Source organism: Xenopus laevis, chromosome 2L, assembly GCF_017654675.1.
Source record: "Xenopus laevis strain J_2021 chromosome 2L, Xenopus_laevis_v10.1, whole genome shotgun sequence".
NCBI classification, from domain to species: Eukaryota; Metazoa; Chordata; class Amphibia; order Anura; family Pipidae; genus Xenopus; species Xenopus laevis.
The window spans coordinates 102558271-102577653 of NC_054373.1; the positions used below are offsets into that span (position 1 = coordinate 102558271).

General features: G+C 41.7%; 2 protein-coding genes across 6 annotated transcripts in view; both read right to left on the minus strand.

Annotated features, from left to right (window-relative positions):
• Positions 1 to 19383, minus strand: part of galnt17.L (polypeptide N-acetylgalactosaminyltransferase 17 L homeolog) — a 190472-nt gene that overhangs the window by 143637 nt on the left and 27452 nt on the right. The gene's annotated exons all lie outside the window — the stretch shown is intronic.
• On the minus strand, positions 9360 to 15984 carry LOC121400005 (translation initiation factor IF-2-like). 5 transcript variants are annotated; one of them, XR_005965469.1, is made up of 4 exons: positions 14731 to 15984; positions 12133 to 12225; positions 10439 to 11107; positions 9360 to 9669 (listed from the first exon to the last, which is right to left on the minus strand). XR_005965469.1 is itself a non-coding variant. In XM_041582262.1 (3 exons), exons 1-3 carry the CDS (start codon positions 15776 to 15778, stop codon positions 10515 to 10517), a joined length of 1734 nt encoding a protein of 577 aa, XP_041438196.1. In that variant the 5' UTR covers positions 15779 to 15984; the 3' UTR covers positions 10131 to 10514. The 5 variants fall into 5 exon arrangements, 3 of the variants coding, with proteins under 3 accessions (XP_041438195.1, XP_041438196.1, XP_041438197.1); XM_041582262.1 differs by lacking the exon at positions 9360 to 9669 and having other exon boundaries at positions 10131 to 11107; XR_005965468.1 differs by lacking the exon at positions 9360 to 9669 and having other exon boundaries at positions 10122 to 11107; positions 12133 to 15984.

Below are 19383 nucleotides of genomic sequence, written 5' to 3' on the forward strand. Positions count from 1 at the left end.
CTTGTCATCTAGAAAATCATGTAAACATTAAATAAACCCAATAGGCTGGTTCTGTTTCCAATACGGATGAATTATATCTTAGTTTGAATCAAGTACAAGTTATTGTTTTATTATTACAGAGAAAAAGATCATCAATTTTAAAAATCTGAATTATTTGATTATAATGGAGTCTATGGGAGGCGGCCTTTCCATAATTTGGAGCTTTCTGGATAATGGGTTTCCAAATAATGGATCCCATACCTGTATATGTTAACCAAGTCAATGCAACCCAAAAAAATATAATGCTGTATTTGATCTATAATGTCTAAAAACTGACTTGAGACCTCAACTTTCTCTGGTATAGCAAATTCTATGGAATGAGCTAACATCTGAACAGAGGGAAGATCGGTTGAGATATTTACATGGTCACAAAGTTAATCTGGGTTGCAAAAGTCCATCAAGTTCAACTAGTGCATATATGTCCACATACACACACACACACACATATATATATATATACTGAATATATACAAACCTATTAGGGATGCACCGAATCCACTTTTTTGGATTCGGCCGAACCCCCGAATCCTTTGTGAAAGATTCGGCCGCATAACGAACCGAATCCGAACCCTAATTTTCGTCCGAATCCGAATCCTGCTGAAAAAGGCCGAATCCCGGACCGAATCCTGGATTCGGTGCATCCCTAAAACCTATACATAGATATATATAGAATCACAGATGGCAAAATCAGTTCCTCAAGTCTAAAGGGGTTGCCTTCTCATGTCCCCTCAAAAGCACCATTGACAACCTTGACAATCTTTCTTTTACCAATCTAGTTGCACGTCTTTGATTTGTCTCCAGTTAATTAATATCAATCTTAAGGACTTGGGGCCCAAAATTTCCTAATAAAGGTAAGGCCTTATTGGGGATTTAACATGAGACAAAATTATGTTTTTATTCATCAAGTTAATACACTTTGTAATGCAAAACAGTATTTATTTACTTTAGTTTCCAGAGTGACAGAGTTATACAGTTTGTTATACAGGCAAATCTCCAATTCTTCTTAATGAAACACACAATTATTTAGGGGTCATTTACTAACAATCAAATTAAATTAGTGAGCCAGCAATAAAAGCACAGTATACTTTCTGCCTTACCTTTTGCCTGAACATTGTAAAGCTGGTAATAGACATGTACAAGACATGTACAAGATCAGACCATGTAAGGTCATCTTAAAGGGGTTCACCTTAGAATTAACTTTTAGTATAATGTAGAGAGTGATATTCTGAGACAATATACCAATTTTTTTATTTTTTGTTTTTTTTTTTGCATTATTTAGTATTTTATTCAGCAGCTCTACATTTTTCAGATTTCAGCAATCTGGTTGCTAGGTCCAAATTACCCAACCATGCATTGTTTTGAATAAGACACTGGAATATGAATAGGAGAGGACTGAATAGAAAGCCAAGTAATTAAAAAGTAGCAATAACAATACATTTGTAGCCTTACAGAGCATTTGTTTTTTTTAGATGGGATCCGTGCCCACCATTTGAAAGCTGGGAAAAGTCAGAAGAGGAAGGCAAAAAATGTATAATCTATAAAAAATAAAAAATGAAGGCCAGTTGAAAAGTTGCTTAGAATAAGCTATTCTATAACATAATAAAGGTTTTTTTAAGGCTTTGGTAAGAAAGAGCTTTTAGAAATACTGGAAATGGCAGTAAACTGTGTAAAATATGGTACTGTAAGGACTTCCGAAAAATGAATGTTCCATGCAAAGTTGAATTAATTGCTTTCTTTCAGGAAAATTGAAATTGATTTTATAAGAGGGGGAATTCAAATACGAAGCTGCTGTTGCAAAAACAATGGGTCTATACAAATTTGCCATTCAGTCTGAGCAAACATTTTATAAAAAATGTATCAAGTAAATAGCCAAGGTGAAATAATAACTCATCAATAAATGTTATTACTGATCCTAACAAAGTAGAAGAGACATTTGCAACAATGCTTTGGCCAGCAAACATTTTTGCAACTCCAAGCAAGAATATTGGCATATGTTGCATCGGTCCTCCCCCCTCTCCCCCTGGTTATGTAAGAAGCTGTAAAGGCACCATATTAAGAACAAATCGGCAAACTGGACACCTTTGTTCTTCTATAAAGGGCAGTTGTAGTATATTGTATAGGAGTTTTTCTAACATGGTACAGCAATATATATGCTATCGCAGAGCTAAAAACTCCTTAACTGTTATGTGGTTTCTCCTTCCCATTGACTCCAATGCAATTTGGAAAATGTTGCCATTTCACGAATTTTCTGCCGTTATGAGAATTTCCTAGCAAAGCTAAATGTGTCATTACTGTAGATGTTGCGGCTTTTAGCTCTACTGAATACCAAATATGATTGTAATATAGAATCAATTAGTCTGTCTAGTTGTGACTAGTTATGGGCTAGTCTGTGCCGCGAAATTCACGAAACCGCAAAAAATTAGCAAAACGCATTGAAGTCAATGGGCGTCAAAATAATTTTGTGAGTAAAATTTTTATGTGTGTCTATTTGGTCCAAATACATTAAAGTCAATTGGCCTCCAAATAATTTTGATGCGCGACAATTTTTATGCATGCGCCAAATTTGACGAGACAGATTTTTTTCGCTAGTGAATTGTCTCCGCAGTTTCATGAATTATTTTGCTTGTAGCGAAAAGTGGAAATTCATCACAAATTTGTGTCTAGTGAATTTATTCGCCCATCACAAGTTGTGACATTTTTATTATTACATGGAAAAAACTTTTTCCAGTTGTATAGTGTGTGGGGGGTTGGTCATGTAGAATGTAATAATAACATCTGAAACTATACTTTATATATACTATTAAATACTTGGAAACTAAACGTGTAATGAATACATAGATGCGTTATTACATATAGATTCTGAAACAATCAGAACTATGCATGATTCATTTATATTAGCCACGGCAAAATATTGAATCCAGGTTAATGCATGCAGAATCTGAACAATGGTGTATAAATTGTTGCTCAATTATTAGTTGTTTGGAGAAAACAAAAAGCCAGTCACTGGACTCAAAAGATAAGGCATACAATAAGCAAATCAAAACAGACCCAAGACAACTTGGATAAAAAGACCATTATGTTTACTTTGTTCAACGTTTTGTTCAAAAGGAAGCTTTCCTCAGGAGGCAAAGGATTTTTATTATAGAACAGAAGTTACTTCAGCAAAGCAGAATATTTAAAAGCAAGTGTTTAAGCTCTGGTGTTTTGTATTAAGTAGGTCAGTTTCGTAGCAAGAGATTCAGCTGGGTTTTAAATCAAAACGAAGTATTATCTACTAAAATAGCCTGACTATTTTTAATTTCCTAGTTACTGAATTAATTTAGACGTTAATTAAAATACATTTAACATTCCAATTAGTAATACATGACTATATGTATGTGCTTTTATAACCATGTTCTCTGCAATAAGGATTGAATTGGATTTCAATTGTTTGGTAGCATGATTTATACATTTACTTTGAATGTTTTTTTTAGAATTTGCCAATCCAACACCTCCATACAAATAATATAAACATATGTACAGCATTTCATTAGTTTGTGGACCTACCAATAAAAAGGCATCACTGCCCTGCAGTCTGGCAGAGGGTATTCTTTACATGGCATAATCAGTAAAACACCCTACCTTGCATATTTTATACTTTTAAAACCTTTTCAAAGGGATTATCAAAGCTAATGGCAGTTGGACATAGTAAGAAGCTAATAACAGGTGACTTGGGAATTAATTATTCCAGGCTCATTATCTTTCCGAGGATTGAAGACTGCATGACTAGCTGTAATCCTGATGGAATGTTATGCCTATAATAACACTGGTGGTTGACAGAGCCAAAGGCTTGGTACACATGACCAACTGTTGGAAAGCGACCCTAGTGATGGCACAATGGGCACAATGCATTAGTGCTGTTGCTGGTGGCAGCTCAAAACAAAGACCTCCAGCTGGACCCAGGTTTGATGCCTGATTGTAGGTGTGTCTTAGTCAAGTTACTGGGTGTGATATTTTGTCATATATTCTGGATATTAATGCTTGGTAGTTTTAACTTTGGCTTGTGTATTTATTTTTGCTTATGCCTTTGGATAAAGTGCTGTTGGACCTTTGCCAGTTCTATCTTGTTTCTTAGTGCCTGTTTCCTCCATAGTCCCAACTTTCTTGTCTTTTACAATCTTGTGGCCCTGACACCTTCTTCCTCCTTTTTTTATATTGGGAAGCACTCATGCACTTACTTTCCCTGCCTAAGGGGCAAGTGCTTTAACAATGGTTTCACTGCCAAGATTGAAACAAGTGGCAGTTCCATCAAATCTTTTGATGACTACAGTTTATTTAGAGACACTTGTAAATATCACAATCTGTCTTAAAGGTTGGGTTTATATCTGTAATCAAGTGCAGCCTTTTTTACCACTCAAATTTGTGTATTTTAGTCTTTTCTGAACCCTTACATTTAGGGACATGAAAAACGTATGTCTATACTACCTGTATTTATAATAATCATGAACTATGACCTTTTAAATATAATGACTAAAAATGATTTATCAGGCAACATGCTAATTTGCAAGATTTTAGAAATAATCATAAAGTACTTTCAAGTTGTAATTTCAAGTTTAGCAGGAATTAAGGTTATGTTGACTTTAAAAACAAAACTAGCATTTTATTAGCAAAAGCAGGTATTTTTTAAATCAACATTTTCAATACAAAATTTTGCAATTCTGATAAACTTCAGTTTTTCTGATTGCTGCATTATATGAATATTGAGCTTTGCTTGGTTCCTTAGTGACTACAGAAAATATTCCAGTAATTGCTTCACATTTTCTAAGCATTTCTAAATTCATAATAGACTCTGCGGTGTTCTATTAATTTAAAATACATAACATTTTTGCCATCTGTAATTCCAATCTCTTCTGCATTCACATTACATTTTCTTATAGCTTCAATGTGACCTTGCCTAGTATATGTCACAAAAAGAATTTACAAAATCCATATCGGTCATAAAAATAGGCCTTTTGTCTATACTGCACTTCAGTTTAGTTGGACCAAGATAACTAATTGGATTACCCATAGTTTTTCTAACAATGCATTATTGGTCAGGAAAAAATTGTAGTAAATCCAACTTTGGTCTGATGGTGAATCAATGACTTGAGGATCAAAATATAATATAAAAATTTTTTATGCATGGCGCCTAACTGAACTGTAGGTAAAGGTTCACACAGTCAGTGTAAAAATAATGCATAGTCACATTTACCAAACCCTTCAGTAACAATGTGATTAGGGCAGTGGGAGCATTCGCTAAGCTTCTATATGCTCAGTAGTATTCCAGTGTACTGAAGAACTGTGCAAGATTGCTTTATTCACAGACAATGTCTTGCTTATTATATCTAACACACTCATCTGGGGAAGCCTGAACAGTTTTGCAAAGAGGAACATGCAAACATTACAGGGTTCAGATGTGTAAAGCTGACAAAGACCTAGCCATATAGACTCAATGCTGGTATTGCTGCCGAAGGTGCACCTACTAAATACTTAATGAAGGGGTATATACAAATGCTGACAGTTTTTTGATTTTTTTTTTCATTATAAATATTTTAAATCAGTTTGAAAATCTGTTTTCACATGAAAGAGTCTATTTCAGTGTAAAAAAAAAATCCACTGTGATTCCAATTACAATACTTGTAATGTAAGCACTGTATTTACATGTGATGTTAAAACAGACATTAATATGCATTGTGCATTTGCAGTTGTATTACATTTATTGCATCTTACTGAATACTGCTCGGTGTCCTGGTAGGTAGCCCAGATCTTTTGCTCTGCTACAGAATAAAATTTGGTTAATTGTATGGCATAGTGAACTTTTGTTGCTACTGTCTTGGCAGCTGTGACTTTTTTATTGAGGGGTGATCAATTTAAACATGAAATTATCATTAACTTTTATTACACCAAATAAAACAGTGAGTTTATTTAAACTCTGGTCTTTGTTATATCGTTCAGTCTCTGACTATCCTGCAACCAGTGGTGTAAATATAGAGGTAGCATAGTGATGAGCTGGTCCTACTTTGAGTGCTTGATTCTTGGTTGATGTAAATCTATATAAAGGCACACATATTCATGCTCAAGTACAGTCCAATCCTTAGAAATCATATTTCATAATTCACTCTATTCTGTCCACACGCCAAGCCATCTTTACAGATTTTTAAATGACAAAGTGGCAGTAGATCTTATTCTCATCTCTCAGTTTGTCTTAATTATCTTTCCCTTTTATATAGCCATCCTAAATCAGCCCCTTAGCCAGTGTTAGAATTGTAATGCATGTTATCATTTCACTGCCCATGATTTGCAGTGGAAGCAGAATTATTCAATGCACTGAAGCTTTTAAGTCTAATGTAGTCTCTTTCAATTTAGCGTTCTTGCTATGGCAAATTCTAAAGCATCTAAAAATGCAGGGAAAAAAAAGATAATGGAATAAAATATCAACCTGGAATAAAATATCTTACACAATACATTAAAGTAGAATTTTATTCTAAATCTACCAATGACAAATATACACTCCAAGGGAATCTAAAACCTAAAAAATAAACGGATGTAAACTTCCCTGAGCCCTTTTTGCAGTTTATTTCAGATAATATCAGGCTTTTAACTCAACAGCTTCATCTGGAAGGCAGAAATTCATCAACTCTATTTTTAATTGCAGCAGCGCTATAGATATTTTGGGTACTTTTCCAGCTGTTGTCACGGGTAGACCACTGCTACATGCCACTCACCCTAAGCTGGGCCTGCACACAATAATGTAGCCTCCAAGCTCAACTATGAATCTCAACACATTCACTCTCACAAACAGGCGTGGCTGCCAGCGGTTCTTAGCCAGGATCAGTAGATTTATTGGAGAAATAACATAGATAAGAGACACTTTCGTTTTACACCTAATATTTAAAGGTTTTAATTTATATTCACATCCCACACCAAGTTAATACATAGGGGTACATTAGATTTAGATTTTAATAAATAAAAAAATCACCACTTTCTATTCATTCCTATGGGATTTTGAGAAGCATATTTATCAAATGGTAAGTTTTAATTTTCACCCATTGATAAATATGCTTCCAAAAACCCATAGGAATTAATAGAACTTTTTTTCATATATTAAAATCTAAACTCTCATTTTGATAAATCTACCCCATAGGGGCAAATTCACTAAAGCGCAAAGCGACTAACGCTAGCGCAAATTCGCCAGTGTGATGTAATTTTGGGGGTACCCTCCTTCCCCCCTACATTTCCTAACATATGGCACCTAAACTATACAGTGGGCACATGTATAGGGCAAAATAACAACTTTATTTCATTTTATGAAGCTTTCCCTGGCTTGTGTAGTGTAATGTATTTGCTGCTACATATACGTCCATTGTACTTTAACTTGGAGCCGTATGCAAATTAGGCATCGCTAGCACAACTTCGCTTTGCATGACGAATTAACAGTAGCGCAAATTAGCGGCGCCCTGGCGAAACTTCACCTGGCGAAGTGCGAAGTCAACGCTGGCGCAACTTCGGAGGTAAGTAAATTTGCCCCATAGAGTATTAAGTCACATCCGGTGCTGGTTCTACTGACTTGAGTCACTTATGGAACTAACCAGCGCTAAGTCTCCTAGATGGAGCAGAAAGCTGCTCTTATTAGCTTACACAGTCTATCTAACACTATTCTATAACCTGCCAATAGCTTTACCTCATTCACAGCGTTTCTTAACCCCCAAACTACACTAAGGATCCAGTTATCATATCTATTTACTCTTTCCTAAGGCCTTTCTCCAGCTCAGGCTCCTACTGAGGCTTTCTGCCTCAAGCTCTCCAGCACCATCCACCCTCCCACAGATCGGTCAGATTGGGAATTACCTGATTTATGGTTTCCTCCCCCCAGTATCCCATGTGCACAAGCAGAGAGGCATCCAGTGTCGTCAGCAGAGCTGTGTGTGCTGCAATTTCCTTGGATGACACCAGATAAAAGTTGACAACTCTGCCTCTGGGCCTATTGGGAATATCTCCACAGGGCATAGGATAGTTAACTTCATCCCCTATACTGACTATTCAGGAAGTGGATAGACTATAAGTCCCTATAGGGGTATGAGCAACCTCAGATATTTGTTGCTATGGGTTACTAGAAAAATAGAAAACTTAATTCCATTTACATTACTCTCTTAGAGGTGTGGTATGGTGACAAAAAGGTCCCCAGTTTCCTGGGGAAAAGTGATTGATGGAATGTATGTTGGGCCACGGATTCTCAGATATTGTTACTGAGGTGAGACCAGTAGTGCTCTTAGCAGAGAAACACTATGGGGCAAATTCACTAAGAATCGTAGTTGCGCCAGGTGCAAATTCGCCGCACTTCGCCGCACTTCGCCACACTTCGCCAGGCGTAGTTTCGCCAGCGCTCCGCAAATTCACTAAAATCCGAAGTTGCGCACAGTAGTAGCGTAAGTTTGCGAAGTTGCGCTAGCATTAATTCGCCAAGCGAAGCGAAGTTTCGCTAGCGATGGTTAAATTGCATACGGTGCCAAAGTCAAATTTCAATGGAGGAATACGTATCAGCACTACAAATGCCTATAAAACCTTCAAAACATCAAATAAAAATTTTATTTTGCCCTACACATGTGCCCACTGTATAGTTAAGTTGCCATGAGTTTGGAAAATGTAGGGGGGAAGGAGGGGAGCCCCAAAATTTTTTTCGATCTTTTTCAGCCTATCACCCATAATATAGAAAACACGCCAGCGTTTTTTGGGACTTAGAAAAGAATTTCACTTTTTTTGAAGCAATCCCTATCTACTCTATTGCGCTTCGCCTGGTCTGAGGTGGTGAAGGAAGTCTAGTGTAAAAGGTCGCGTTCAGAAAAATGCGCGCGTTAGTGAATTTGTGTAGTTTCGTTCGTTGCGCAAATCCGCCAGGCGTAAGGGTGCGAAGTTACACTAGCGAAATTACGCCAGCGTCCGTTAGTGAATTTGCGAAGTAACGAAAATGCCCGACGTTAGCGAATTGATGCTAGCGTTCGGCGCTTCGACGCTAAGTGAATTTGCCCCTTTGTCTCTCTGCAAGGTTTTTGTAATCGATGATCCGGGACTTGTCTTACTGGGAACCCGCAAGAGTAGGGTGGGGCGGATTCCCAAATCCGTAGGCCTAGGCCTATTTAGTACACCTGATGCTGAGCAGCAGTGCTGAATGTGTGTGAGACAAACTTCTGGTGTTCTCAGCTTCAGAAGAGAAAGAAAAGCATGACATGGGCAGGGACAAATACCTGCCTTTTCCACCCAAACTGGCCTAGGAATAACCAACTCGCTCACCATACATTTTATTTGTTGGAGTCTTTATGTCCACAGCTTTATTGCACAACAGATCATTTAACAATAGATAACACATATATCAATAACTGTTATATTAACAACATTATAAACATACAAATATGACAGTGAAATACCATTAACATTTTATCCTCTGCAAGGCCCCTGGCAATGGACCCAATTAGGTACATGCAATCGTTAAACCACCAGCCGCTTGTGCCTTCTAGCATGATGGGTACGCAGGACTGCATGCTACCCCCAATACAACATACCCTCCCAGAGACCACCGCTCTTAGAGAGGAACACCACCAACCAAGTTCTATTAACCAACTTGGTAAAACTCCACTTAATTAACTCTCCCCATTGCCAGGGACCCGCCGCCCGGCTGTGACAACGGGCTATTCCCTCTCATAACCTCTTGGTTAGTCAGCTCAATACTCACCATTCCACATCAACTTATCCTGTGCCCCACTACCCAGGCCACAATTGTGACAACTAGCACAAAGGGAAATACTAGGGAGGGAGGGTGGGACTCCTTTTCTCCTTCCAAAATGGATGCCCTCCTTAGCAGTTAGTGCTATACATCCCCTTATAACTCCACCCCCCAACTATGTCACTAACCCCCTACTAATCCCCTGCCAGGCAGCTTTGTCCCGCCCCTGTCATGCACCCTTTGCCAGCATGCACTGTCCTGGGGTTTCACTTGACATGGGCAGGGACAAATACCTGCCTTTTCCACCCAAACTGGCCTAGGAATAACCAACTCGCTCACCATACATTTTATTTGTTGGAGTCTTTATGTCCACAGCTTTATTGCACAACAGATCATTTAACAATAGATAACACATATATCAATAACTGTTATATTAACAACATTATAAACATACAAATATGACAGTGAAATACCATTAACATTTTATCCTCTGCAAGGCCCCTGGCAATGGACCCAATTAGGTACATGCAATCGTTAAACCACCAGCCGCTTGTGCCTTCTAGCATGATGGGTACGCAGGACTGCATGCTACCCCCAATACAACATACCCTCCCAGAGACCACCGCTCTTAGAGAGGAACACCACCAACCAAGTTCTATTAACCAACTTGGTAAAACTCCACTTAATTAACTCTCCCCATTGCCAGGGACCCGCCACAGTATGAGGGACTTGCACACCTTCAATCCCTCATACCCCTCCACACCTGAATGGCCACCTCCACCCCTTCTCTAAGGCCATAGTTAAAAACCTCGAGGCCCAGGCCGTTCAAGTGTACCCCGTCAGGTCTGTAATACTTGGGGTCTCTTTCCAACATTACATGCCTAACTACTATTCCTCCCGCCTTATGCACAAACTTCGTCATAGCTGCATTAATTTTTGCCCTTGTCCTCTGCACCGCTTTTAGGTCTCTAGCCCCCCTCCACACCAACCTGGGGACTATCTGGGACCATATCACCACTAGTCTAGGGGCCATAGCCCGGATTCTTACCAAATCCTGCTTCATCCTCCCAATGAGGTCCCTCATTGGGATCTTGCCCACATCGTTGCCCCCTGCGTGTAACACTAAAACATCTGGGGGGCCCTCTTGACGGAACTTGTCCTCTATCCAGGCCCTGATCTGCAACCATGACAAACCTCTTTTCCCATGCCATTGCACTTCCACTGCATCCGCTGGGAGCCAGAACCGCCTACCCTTTTCACGTAACCCTGCACGTTGTTCCGCCCAAAAAATGTAGGAATGTCCCATTACCCACACCATACATCGCCTTGAACCTGTAAGGAAAACAATAACAGGAAAAGAAACACAATGAATAAACACCTACCAGCTACCCCACCTTACAACATCCCACTGGTCCCAGTGGGCAGTAAACACGTAAATTGTTGTAACTGTTTATTGTCCCTGTCGCCCCCTGCGACCCCCTAAACCAAGTGGGGTCTAACGTACAATTGAAATCGTCTAGATTCCCACCTCCCTAACCTGCGAATTGTAGCGTCATCTAGCCCACACCTGGCCGCCTCCGTTGCCGCCCCAATACGAAATGAGTGTGAGCTGTATTCCTTGTCCACCAGCCCCAGACCCGTGAGGCACTTCCGCAACACCGCTATGAACTGGAACCGCGACATGACTGACTCGTCTGCATGTACCAATAATGATGTTCTTGAGGACTTCCGAACCCCTAGATAATTGGCGAAACACCGCACTGGACACAACCTACAACCTGCCACACTATGCAGCCGCGCCAACAAACCCTTGCCCCCCTTATCAGTTTTCGATTCGAATATCCTGACCTGAAGTTCCCCCCCACACAGCTCCACATGCCTAAATTGCACGCCCCCCTCTTCACTTTTCTTTGTGCTAACCAGCTCCCCTATGCGAAATGCCCCAAAAAATGCCAAGGAGAAAGCAAACTGAAAAAGTGCCACCTCGTAGTCTGAAGCGCAAACCTTGTCTAGCTGCCCAAAGAGTCCTTCCAAGATGCTAAGTGTGATTGGCCTGCGCGTGTCTTTCCTTTGCTGGCCCCTCCTCAAACCCTTCGCAACCTGCCGAACCACAAAGCTCTTAGTCACGTCCCCGCAACCTTGCATCTTAAACATAAAAGACAGGGCTGCCAACACTCTGCCAATGCCTGTTCTCGAACGGTGCTCTGTACCGTGCAAATATAAGAACCACAATGTTAAGTCCTCCCTTTCCACCGCACCCAGAGGGCCCTGCACATACCTTTCGAGCTCTGCCCACTGCTGCCAAACACTACTATAAGCTACCCAGGTAGATGGCGCCAAAGAATTTTTTACACAACCTGCCAGGTATCGAACGGGATCCTCCATAGGAAGTCTGGGAAAGGGGTGGGGGCCTCGGCTGCCCTCGGAGCCAACTGCCTGAACCGTTCCAGCTGAAAACGAGAGATAGCATCGGCTATATCATTCGTAACTCCTGGCACATGTGTGGCCCTGAACCAAATATTCTGATCTAGACATTTGAGTACCAACACCCTTAACAGGTTGACCACTGGTGGGGAGGAGGCAGATAAATTGTTAATAGCCGAAACCACTGACATGTTGTCCGAGTGGAAATTGACCGCTTTATTAGCCAGCTCCTTCCCCCACACCACTACTGCCAACACGATTGGGAATAGCTCCAGGCACGCTAAGTTCTTTATAAGCTGCCCTTCCTGCCACTCCCGTGGCCACTCCCCCATGCACCATTGTCCTTGAAAGAAGGCACCAAAACCGAACGCACCGGCTGCGTCTGTAAACAATTCCAACTCCCCGTTGTCCTGACTGTCCCCTAGCCAAAATGAACATCCATTGTACTTATCCAGAAACCTCTGCCACACTACCAGGTCTGCCTTGTGTTGTTTATTCAGCCGCACAAAGTGGTGCGGCTTCTCCACCCCTGCTGTAGCTTGGGCTAGCCTCCGGCAAAAAACCCTCCCCATGGGCATTATGCGGCAAGCGAAATTTAATTTCCCCAGGAGTGATTGCAGTTGCCTAAGTGTCACCTTCTTTTGCTGTAATGCGAAATTTAGCACTAGCTTTAAATCTACAATCTTTTCTTGGGGTAGTCTGCACTGCATTTTGTCTGAATCAATCTCAATCCCCAGGAATTTGAGGATGCGTGAGGGGCCTTCTGTTTTTTCCATAGCCACGGGAACTCCAAACCTGCGAAACACTGATAGTAGGACCTGAAGTATAATCCTACACTCCTCCGTCCCCGGCTTGCCAACACATAGAAAATCGTCCAGGTAGTGAATGACTGCCCTGGATCCAGTTTCTAACCTCACCACCCACTCCAAAAAGGAGCTGAAAGCTTCGAAATGGGCACACGAAATAGAGCAGCCCATTGGTACACATCTATCCATATAAATCTTGCCCTCAAATTTACACCCTAGCAAATGCTGGCAATCTGGGTGTACTGGCAAGAGACGAAAGGCCGACTCGATGTCGACCTTCGCCATAAGGGCACCCCGGCCGCAGGTCCTCACCAGGCGCACTGCCACATCAAAGGAGGTGTATGTTACATGAGCCGTCTCCTCATCTATCCCATCGTTGACTGAGGAGCCATGTGGATGAGACAGATGATGTATCAGGCGAAATTTGCCTGCCTCCTTTTTGGGCACCACGCCTAGCGGTGACAGGCGCAGGTTTGGCACGGGTGGAACCATAAATGGTCCGGCCATTCTGCCCAATTCTACCTCTGTAGCCAATTTTTTCCTAATTACCTCCGGGTGCTCCGAAGCTGATCTCAAATTCCTGCAATCTTGCCCCCCCGCCCCACTCTGAAATGGAATACAAAACCCAACCAAAAACCCCTCCCTGATTAACTCGGCCTTCTTTCTATCAGGGTATATTGCCAGCCAGGGTGACATCTCATTTACCCTGACTGGACTCCTCCCTTTTTCCAAAACCCTCTCCTGGCTTTGCGCCTCCTGGCCTTTGTCTTTTATAACATCTAGTGACAGGGTGATTGGCCCCCCCACAACCGGAGCATTCATGCTTGAACTTGCAATTCCCCCCCCATTTGCACTGACTTTCATTATATTGCCAGCACACTCCCTTTTTCGGGGTAGCCGGCGATCCCGCACTGGTGGGCCCGCCGGCGCCTGCTGGAAAGGGATTCTGACCTAGACTAGAAAAAGCTGGAGTATGCTGGGCTTTCTGAGCCGTCATCAGCCTCAGCCACAGGGCTATGTCCCTGTGGTCCCACTTTAAGGACTGCCACACCGACATGCGCTGACGAAACTGCTCGTCATATTTAAGCCATGCGGTTCCCCCGTAGACCCTATGCGCTTCCCAAATCGTGTCCAGGTAACAAAACAGACCCGAACAACTCTCAGGTGACTTTTCCCCTATAACGCTACCCAGAATAGCAAATGCCTGCAGCCAATTCCCAAATGTTCTGGGGATCAGCCTGTATCTCCTCCTATCCTCATCCTCCTCCTTACGGTGCTCTTTCCCTTTTTCCCATTTTTCTATGTTAAATCTTTCAAGGGGAAGTAATGTGAAGATGTCAATGTATTCCTTCTTCCAAATTTTTTCCCTCGTCTCAGGTTTTAGGTGAGCTCCCAGGGGGCCTTCAAAGCACACATATGTGTTGCCCTTTGCCGCGTCTGATATCGGTAGTGGCTTAGCCGCCTCGTCCTTTTTGGGGGCCTCTCCCTCCTTACGCTCCGACCCCCCCGTGGCTGGCGGTGTACCTGACTCTACCACCCCGGTGCTCCCCCCTGCCGTCAGGGGCATTCCCCCTGATGCAACTGTGGGTAGTTCCCCTATGGGCCTTGCCCCTGTCGGGACCTGCACTGCCGGTGCTGAGGGGGGGGTGTTTGGTGTGTTCCCTCCCCCCCATTTTGCCCATAGCTCCTGCATTCCCTTCATAAACCCAGCAAAGTCATTCTCACCACTGGGCCCGGAGGCCGGTGCTGTTCGGAGTGCTTCCATGATGCTGTCTGTGGTGGCTGTTGCTCTGTGTCCTGATGACCCGTCTGATGTGCCTGGCGCTTCTCCTGCTGTACCCAGACCGCTGCTCCAGTCTTGTCCTGATGATCCCTGTAGAGGCAACAGGAGAGAGGAAACCCCCCCGGCCCAGCAACCCCCAACAGAGGGCGCCCCCATATTCGCTGGTGGGGGCCCCCCTCTCCCCCCAGCACAGCCCGTTACCGAGCTGGCCGCGCCTCTATCCTCTTCTCTGTGCCTGGAAGTAGATCCCTCGCGTCCCTGCTGGGGTCCACCGCTCCGTTGCGCCGCACCCTGTGGAGACAAACAACGTGAAAAACCCCCCCCATCCCTGTCGCCCCCAGCCGGGGGTGCTGCCATACTCACGCGCGAACTCCCTCCTGGCTCCCCAGCAAGGTCCGTTCCTGAAGTGGCTGCCCTTCCCCCATGTCCTCCACGCTGTGCTGCAGGCTCCCTCTGTCTCCTCTCACTCTCCCTGTCAGTGCTTCTGCGGTCCGTCTGCCTCTGCCCTGCCTGTGTTGTCTCCCCTCTCGAGCTGCTGCTTCCCCTCCTGGCTGCCGACTCCCTCCTGCTGCGACCCGGACTGCTCCCTGCTGTGGCCCCGCCTCTTACAACCGGACTGCGATCGGCGCCATCTTGACTGCCTGCTCCCAGCCGCATCCCTGCTCTGCTCCTCCGTCCTGCTCCCTGGCCTCTGCACGGCATCCTCCCCCCTTGCTGCTTCTTACCCGTGCCTCTCCTGTCAGCAGCCGACGCTCCCACACTGCTTCCCGGACCTGCGACTGGGGGGGAGGGGCTCCTCATCCGTCTTCTCTGACTCGACCTGCTGCTCACTGCTGGGCTCAATCTTTCAGGGGGCCGTGTTCTCCTCCTGCTGGCTGCCTGTCGGGCTGTGGGCGCGGGTTGCGCTGCAAGCTGCTGCCGGACCCAATCATCCCCCTGCTCACTTGCCTGAGCTCTGATCCTCGCCAGGAGCTCCTTTAGTGCTGCCATCTCAGGTAATCCTACACTCTCTGCCTTGCTACCTTACTACTCCTTTTCTCCTTCCAAAATGGATGCCCTCCTTAGCAGTTAGTGCTATACATCCCCTTATAACTCCACCCCCCAACTATGTCACTAACCCCCTACTAATCCCCTGCCAGGCAGCTTTGTCCCGCCCCTGTCATGCACCCTTTGCCAGCATGCACTGTCCTGGGGTTTCACTTTTGTTTTGTGTTAACCAGAAGGTTGGATTTTCTGTTGAACTGCGATTTTTCGGTCACCTTCCCCCTGCGAGGGGAACTTTCTGCAGCCACTGGAAAATAAACGCGGGCAGGAAGCCCTTAAACCGATCCTGGTGTGTGAAGTCGCCTCTTTTGCAGCCTACCAGCAAGTGAACCCCCACAATGGTTAATGTTACTAAATGCTTTGGTACTTTTTTAATTAGCAGTATAAAACTCAATAATACTGCTTATCTCAGAAACTACTAATGATAGAAAATTAGAGTAAATTGCAAAATTGCTTAGCAAACCACATCATCATTATTTTTAGATCCAATTCAATGGCTTATTAATGAAGGGGTAGGCTCAAGCAATTGCTTGCAAAGGTGTTAAAAATGACACCAATTAGAGCTGCATGCGGTGTTTCCAGCTGTCCTATGTGCAATGCAAAATGTTCAGTGTGCAATTATCATGCCTTTTGTTGGCACATCTGCTACAAGGTTCAAATAACAGCACTAAGGAGTACAAGGTATTCCTGTCCTTAATGCTTCTTTTTACATCAGAATTTTACACTCAGCTTCGCAAAGAAACATTACCAAGCTACAAAATATTACAAGCAATATAAATATGCATGATTTTCTATGGTGAGCCATGGTACTAAAGTGGCAATGTTTGGTGAATTTCTTTTTTTCTTCCCATTTGTTGATGTTTTCATTCTCATGAGAATCATTTACCCAACTTAATATACAGGAAAGAACTACATTTTAACTGTTGTTTCCTAACTGTACTATCATAACAGGAGTTTGTATCTTTCACAGATATAATTTAATCCTACAATATTTTACTTTTATTATACTAGCCACCGTAGTGCCAAAACAACTGTGTTTACAACATAAACACCTGCTGACAAATCAACACTGCAATATTCAAGTAAAATAACAGATTAAATAAAGTAGTAAAAAGAACAAATCAGCCAATATTCTGCCCAGTATTTGACAGACAGTAGTCATGCAAAAGTCATGTCTGAAATAGTAGTGACAGTCACCCCTTGATATCGTCAGATAGGCAATACATGCAGAGATATTATTGTTAGCTGACAAAAATGTTCTAACCTGTCTGACTGACTTAACGACCAAATGCCATGGCACGAAAAATGTCAGGACGATCCACACAGGGTCCGAAAATCATAAGAACCTTTGTTTCATACGACTGCATCTTTGTGTCTATGGCCAACTTAATATGTCCATGTGTTGTCTTTGCAGTGCTTTGGCTGCAGCTATTATAAGCAAGATCCCATATAGTTTAGACACTAGAATTTGAGATATAAACTGTAAAAAACACAATGCATCTTTTTCATTTCATATATTTCTAGTGCACTGAGTAAATATTATAGTGTGTTCTTATGGGACTGTAATATATGACTACTATGAAAAGAAATGGCCAGTTATATAAATCCACTTTTGTTTTTTAAAATGAATATATATATATATATATATATATATATATATTTGTATTATACCGTTACCAGGGGCATTTCTGCCATTAGGCAAGGTAAGAACATTGCCTCAGGCGGCAGTGCCCCAAGTTACCAAGTGAGGCAAAAACTTGAAAATCCCAAATTTGCATATTTATTAAAAAACTCAAAGCAGTGAAATCACATTCTACCCATTGTTTTCAATCAGGCAGCGAAACGTTAAATTAATCCTCTAAACTTGAATTAAAAAAATGGCTTGAGCACAGCTTGAGTTTTGAAATTTCAACTCCTCTTGCCTTCTACACGAACTTTCAGGCGGCAATTTTTTTTAGTCAAGCTTTTGAGTTTTTAGCGCTTCATAAATCTTGAAAATTTGAGTTTCAGAAACCTACATTTTACTGCAAGAAAAAAAAATATATAAAAAGACGAAATAACACTCTTTTATTTTTTCCTACCAAAGTGCTATTCTTAGTTAATTGGGTAAGGATTGTTATTAGTAGACTTCTCTGATGATAATTGCACTTTCATAAATAAATCTTATTTAACACATTGACTGCAAATATATGGAATATGTCCTGAAACTGTAGTTTTGAAGTAGCAGTTAACTCTTTCAGTCTTACAATATTCTAACCGTATACTAGAAAAAGTGAACTTTTCAATTATTTTTCTATTATGTATTCTAATATGTAAGTTTTTACAAATACATTGGTTTTATTATCCTCCATCTGTAATTTAGCTCACCAGCCTTCTAAACTGTCCAGATTGATACATTATGTTATACAACAGCAGAATATTCAGCAACTGCTCTGTTACAGACTTTAGTAGCTTGATCATTAGGGGCTACAGTTAAAACTATAGCTAGATATGTACCAACTAATCTTTAACATTATAGAAAGTCAGTGATTTTTCCCTACAAAGTTCATACTGGGGAACTTGAGAAAGGGAAAACTAAACTAACTAATGTTTAAACGTTGTTCTTCCAAAAGCAGGAAAAATTGAAATAAATGATACATTTTGGGTTGCATTTATTAATGACAAACACGACTGGTGATGTTGCCCATAGCAACCAATAAGATCTTTGCTTTTGTTTTCTAACATGTACAGTAGGTGACCCGTTCACGTCTAATTGCTGATCGATTGCAGTGGACAACATTACTGGTGATATGTGTCTCTAGTTAATAAATACAGCCAGGTGTGTACTGCCTCTTTAAAGGGATTGTTCACCTTTAAATTAACTTTTAGTAAGATGTAGAGAGTGATGTACTTATACAATTTGCATTCAGTTTCCATTTTTTTATTATTTGTGGGTTTTGAGTTGTTTAGCTTTTTATGCAGCAGCTCTCCAGTCTGCAATTTCAGCAGTCAAGTTGCTAGGGCCCACATTACTTAAGCAACCATGCATTGCTTTGAATAAGAGACTAGAATATAAATAAGAGAGGGCTGAATAGAAAAATAAGTAATAAAAGGTAGTAGTAACAATTCCTTTGTAGCCTTACAAACCATTTCTTTTTTAGATGGGGTCAGTGACCCCCATTTGAAAACTAGGAAGAGTCAGAAGAAAAAGTCAAATAATTCAAAAACTATAAAAAATGATGACCAATTGAAAAATTGCTTAGAATTACCCATTTTATGGCATACTAAATCTTAAAGGTGAATCAACCAGTGCCATCATACAACACTGGATAGTATGATGAAAGGGGAAAAAGGGAGCAAATTTTTTTTTTAAGCATCCAAATAGAAATAGATGAATATGTAGGCAGATATGGATGATTTTCTATAACACATTTTAATAAATATTTTAAATAAAGACTTTAATTGCCCTTTAAATCAATCAGCCTTTAGGTACAAGGAAAACTGATCAGTTATCACAATGTTAAAGGAATTGTTTAGGATAAAAATAAAAACTAGGTAAATAGATTGTTTGT

Bases quoted from the DNA above. Each gene is read 5' to 3' on its own strand.
- LOC121400005 (XM_041582261.1), bottom strand. From the start codon at position 15,778: ATGGCAGCACTAAAGGAGCTCCTGGCGAGGATCAGAGCTCAGGCAAGT. The intron at 12,226-14,730 runs GTGAGAATGACT...TCTCGTTTTCAG, and splicing joins ACCGGCCTCCGGGCCCAGTG to CTGGAACGGTTCAGGCAGTT.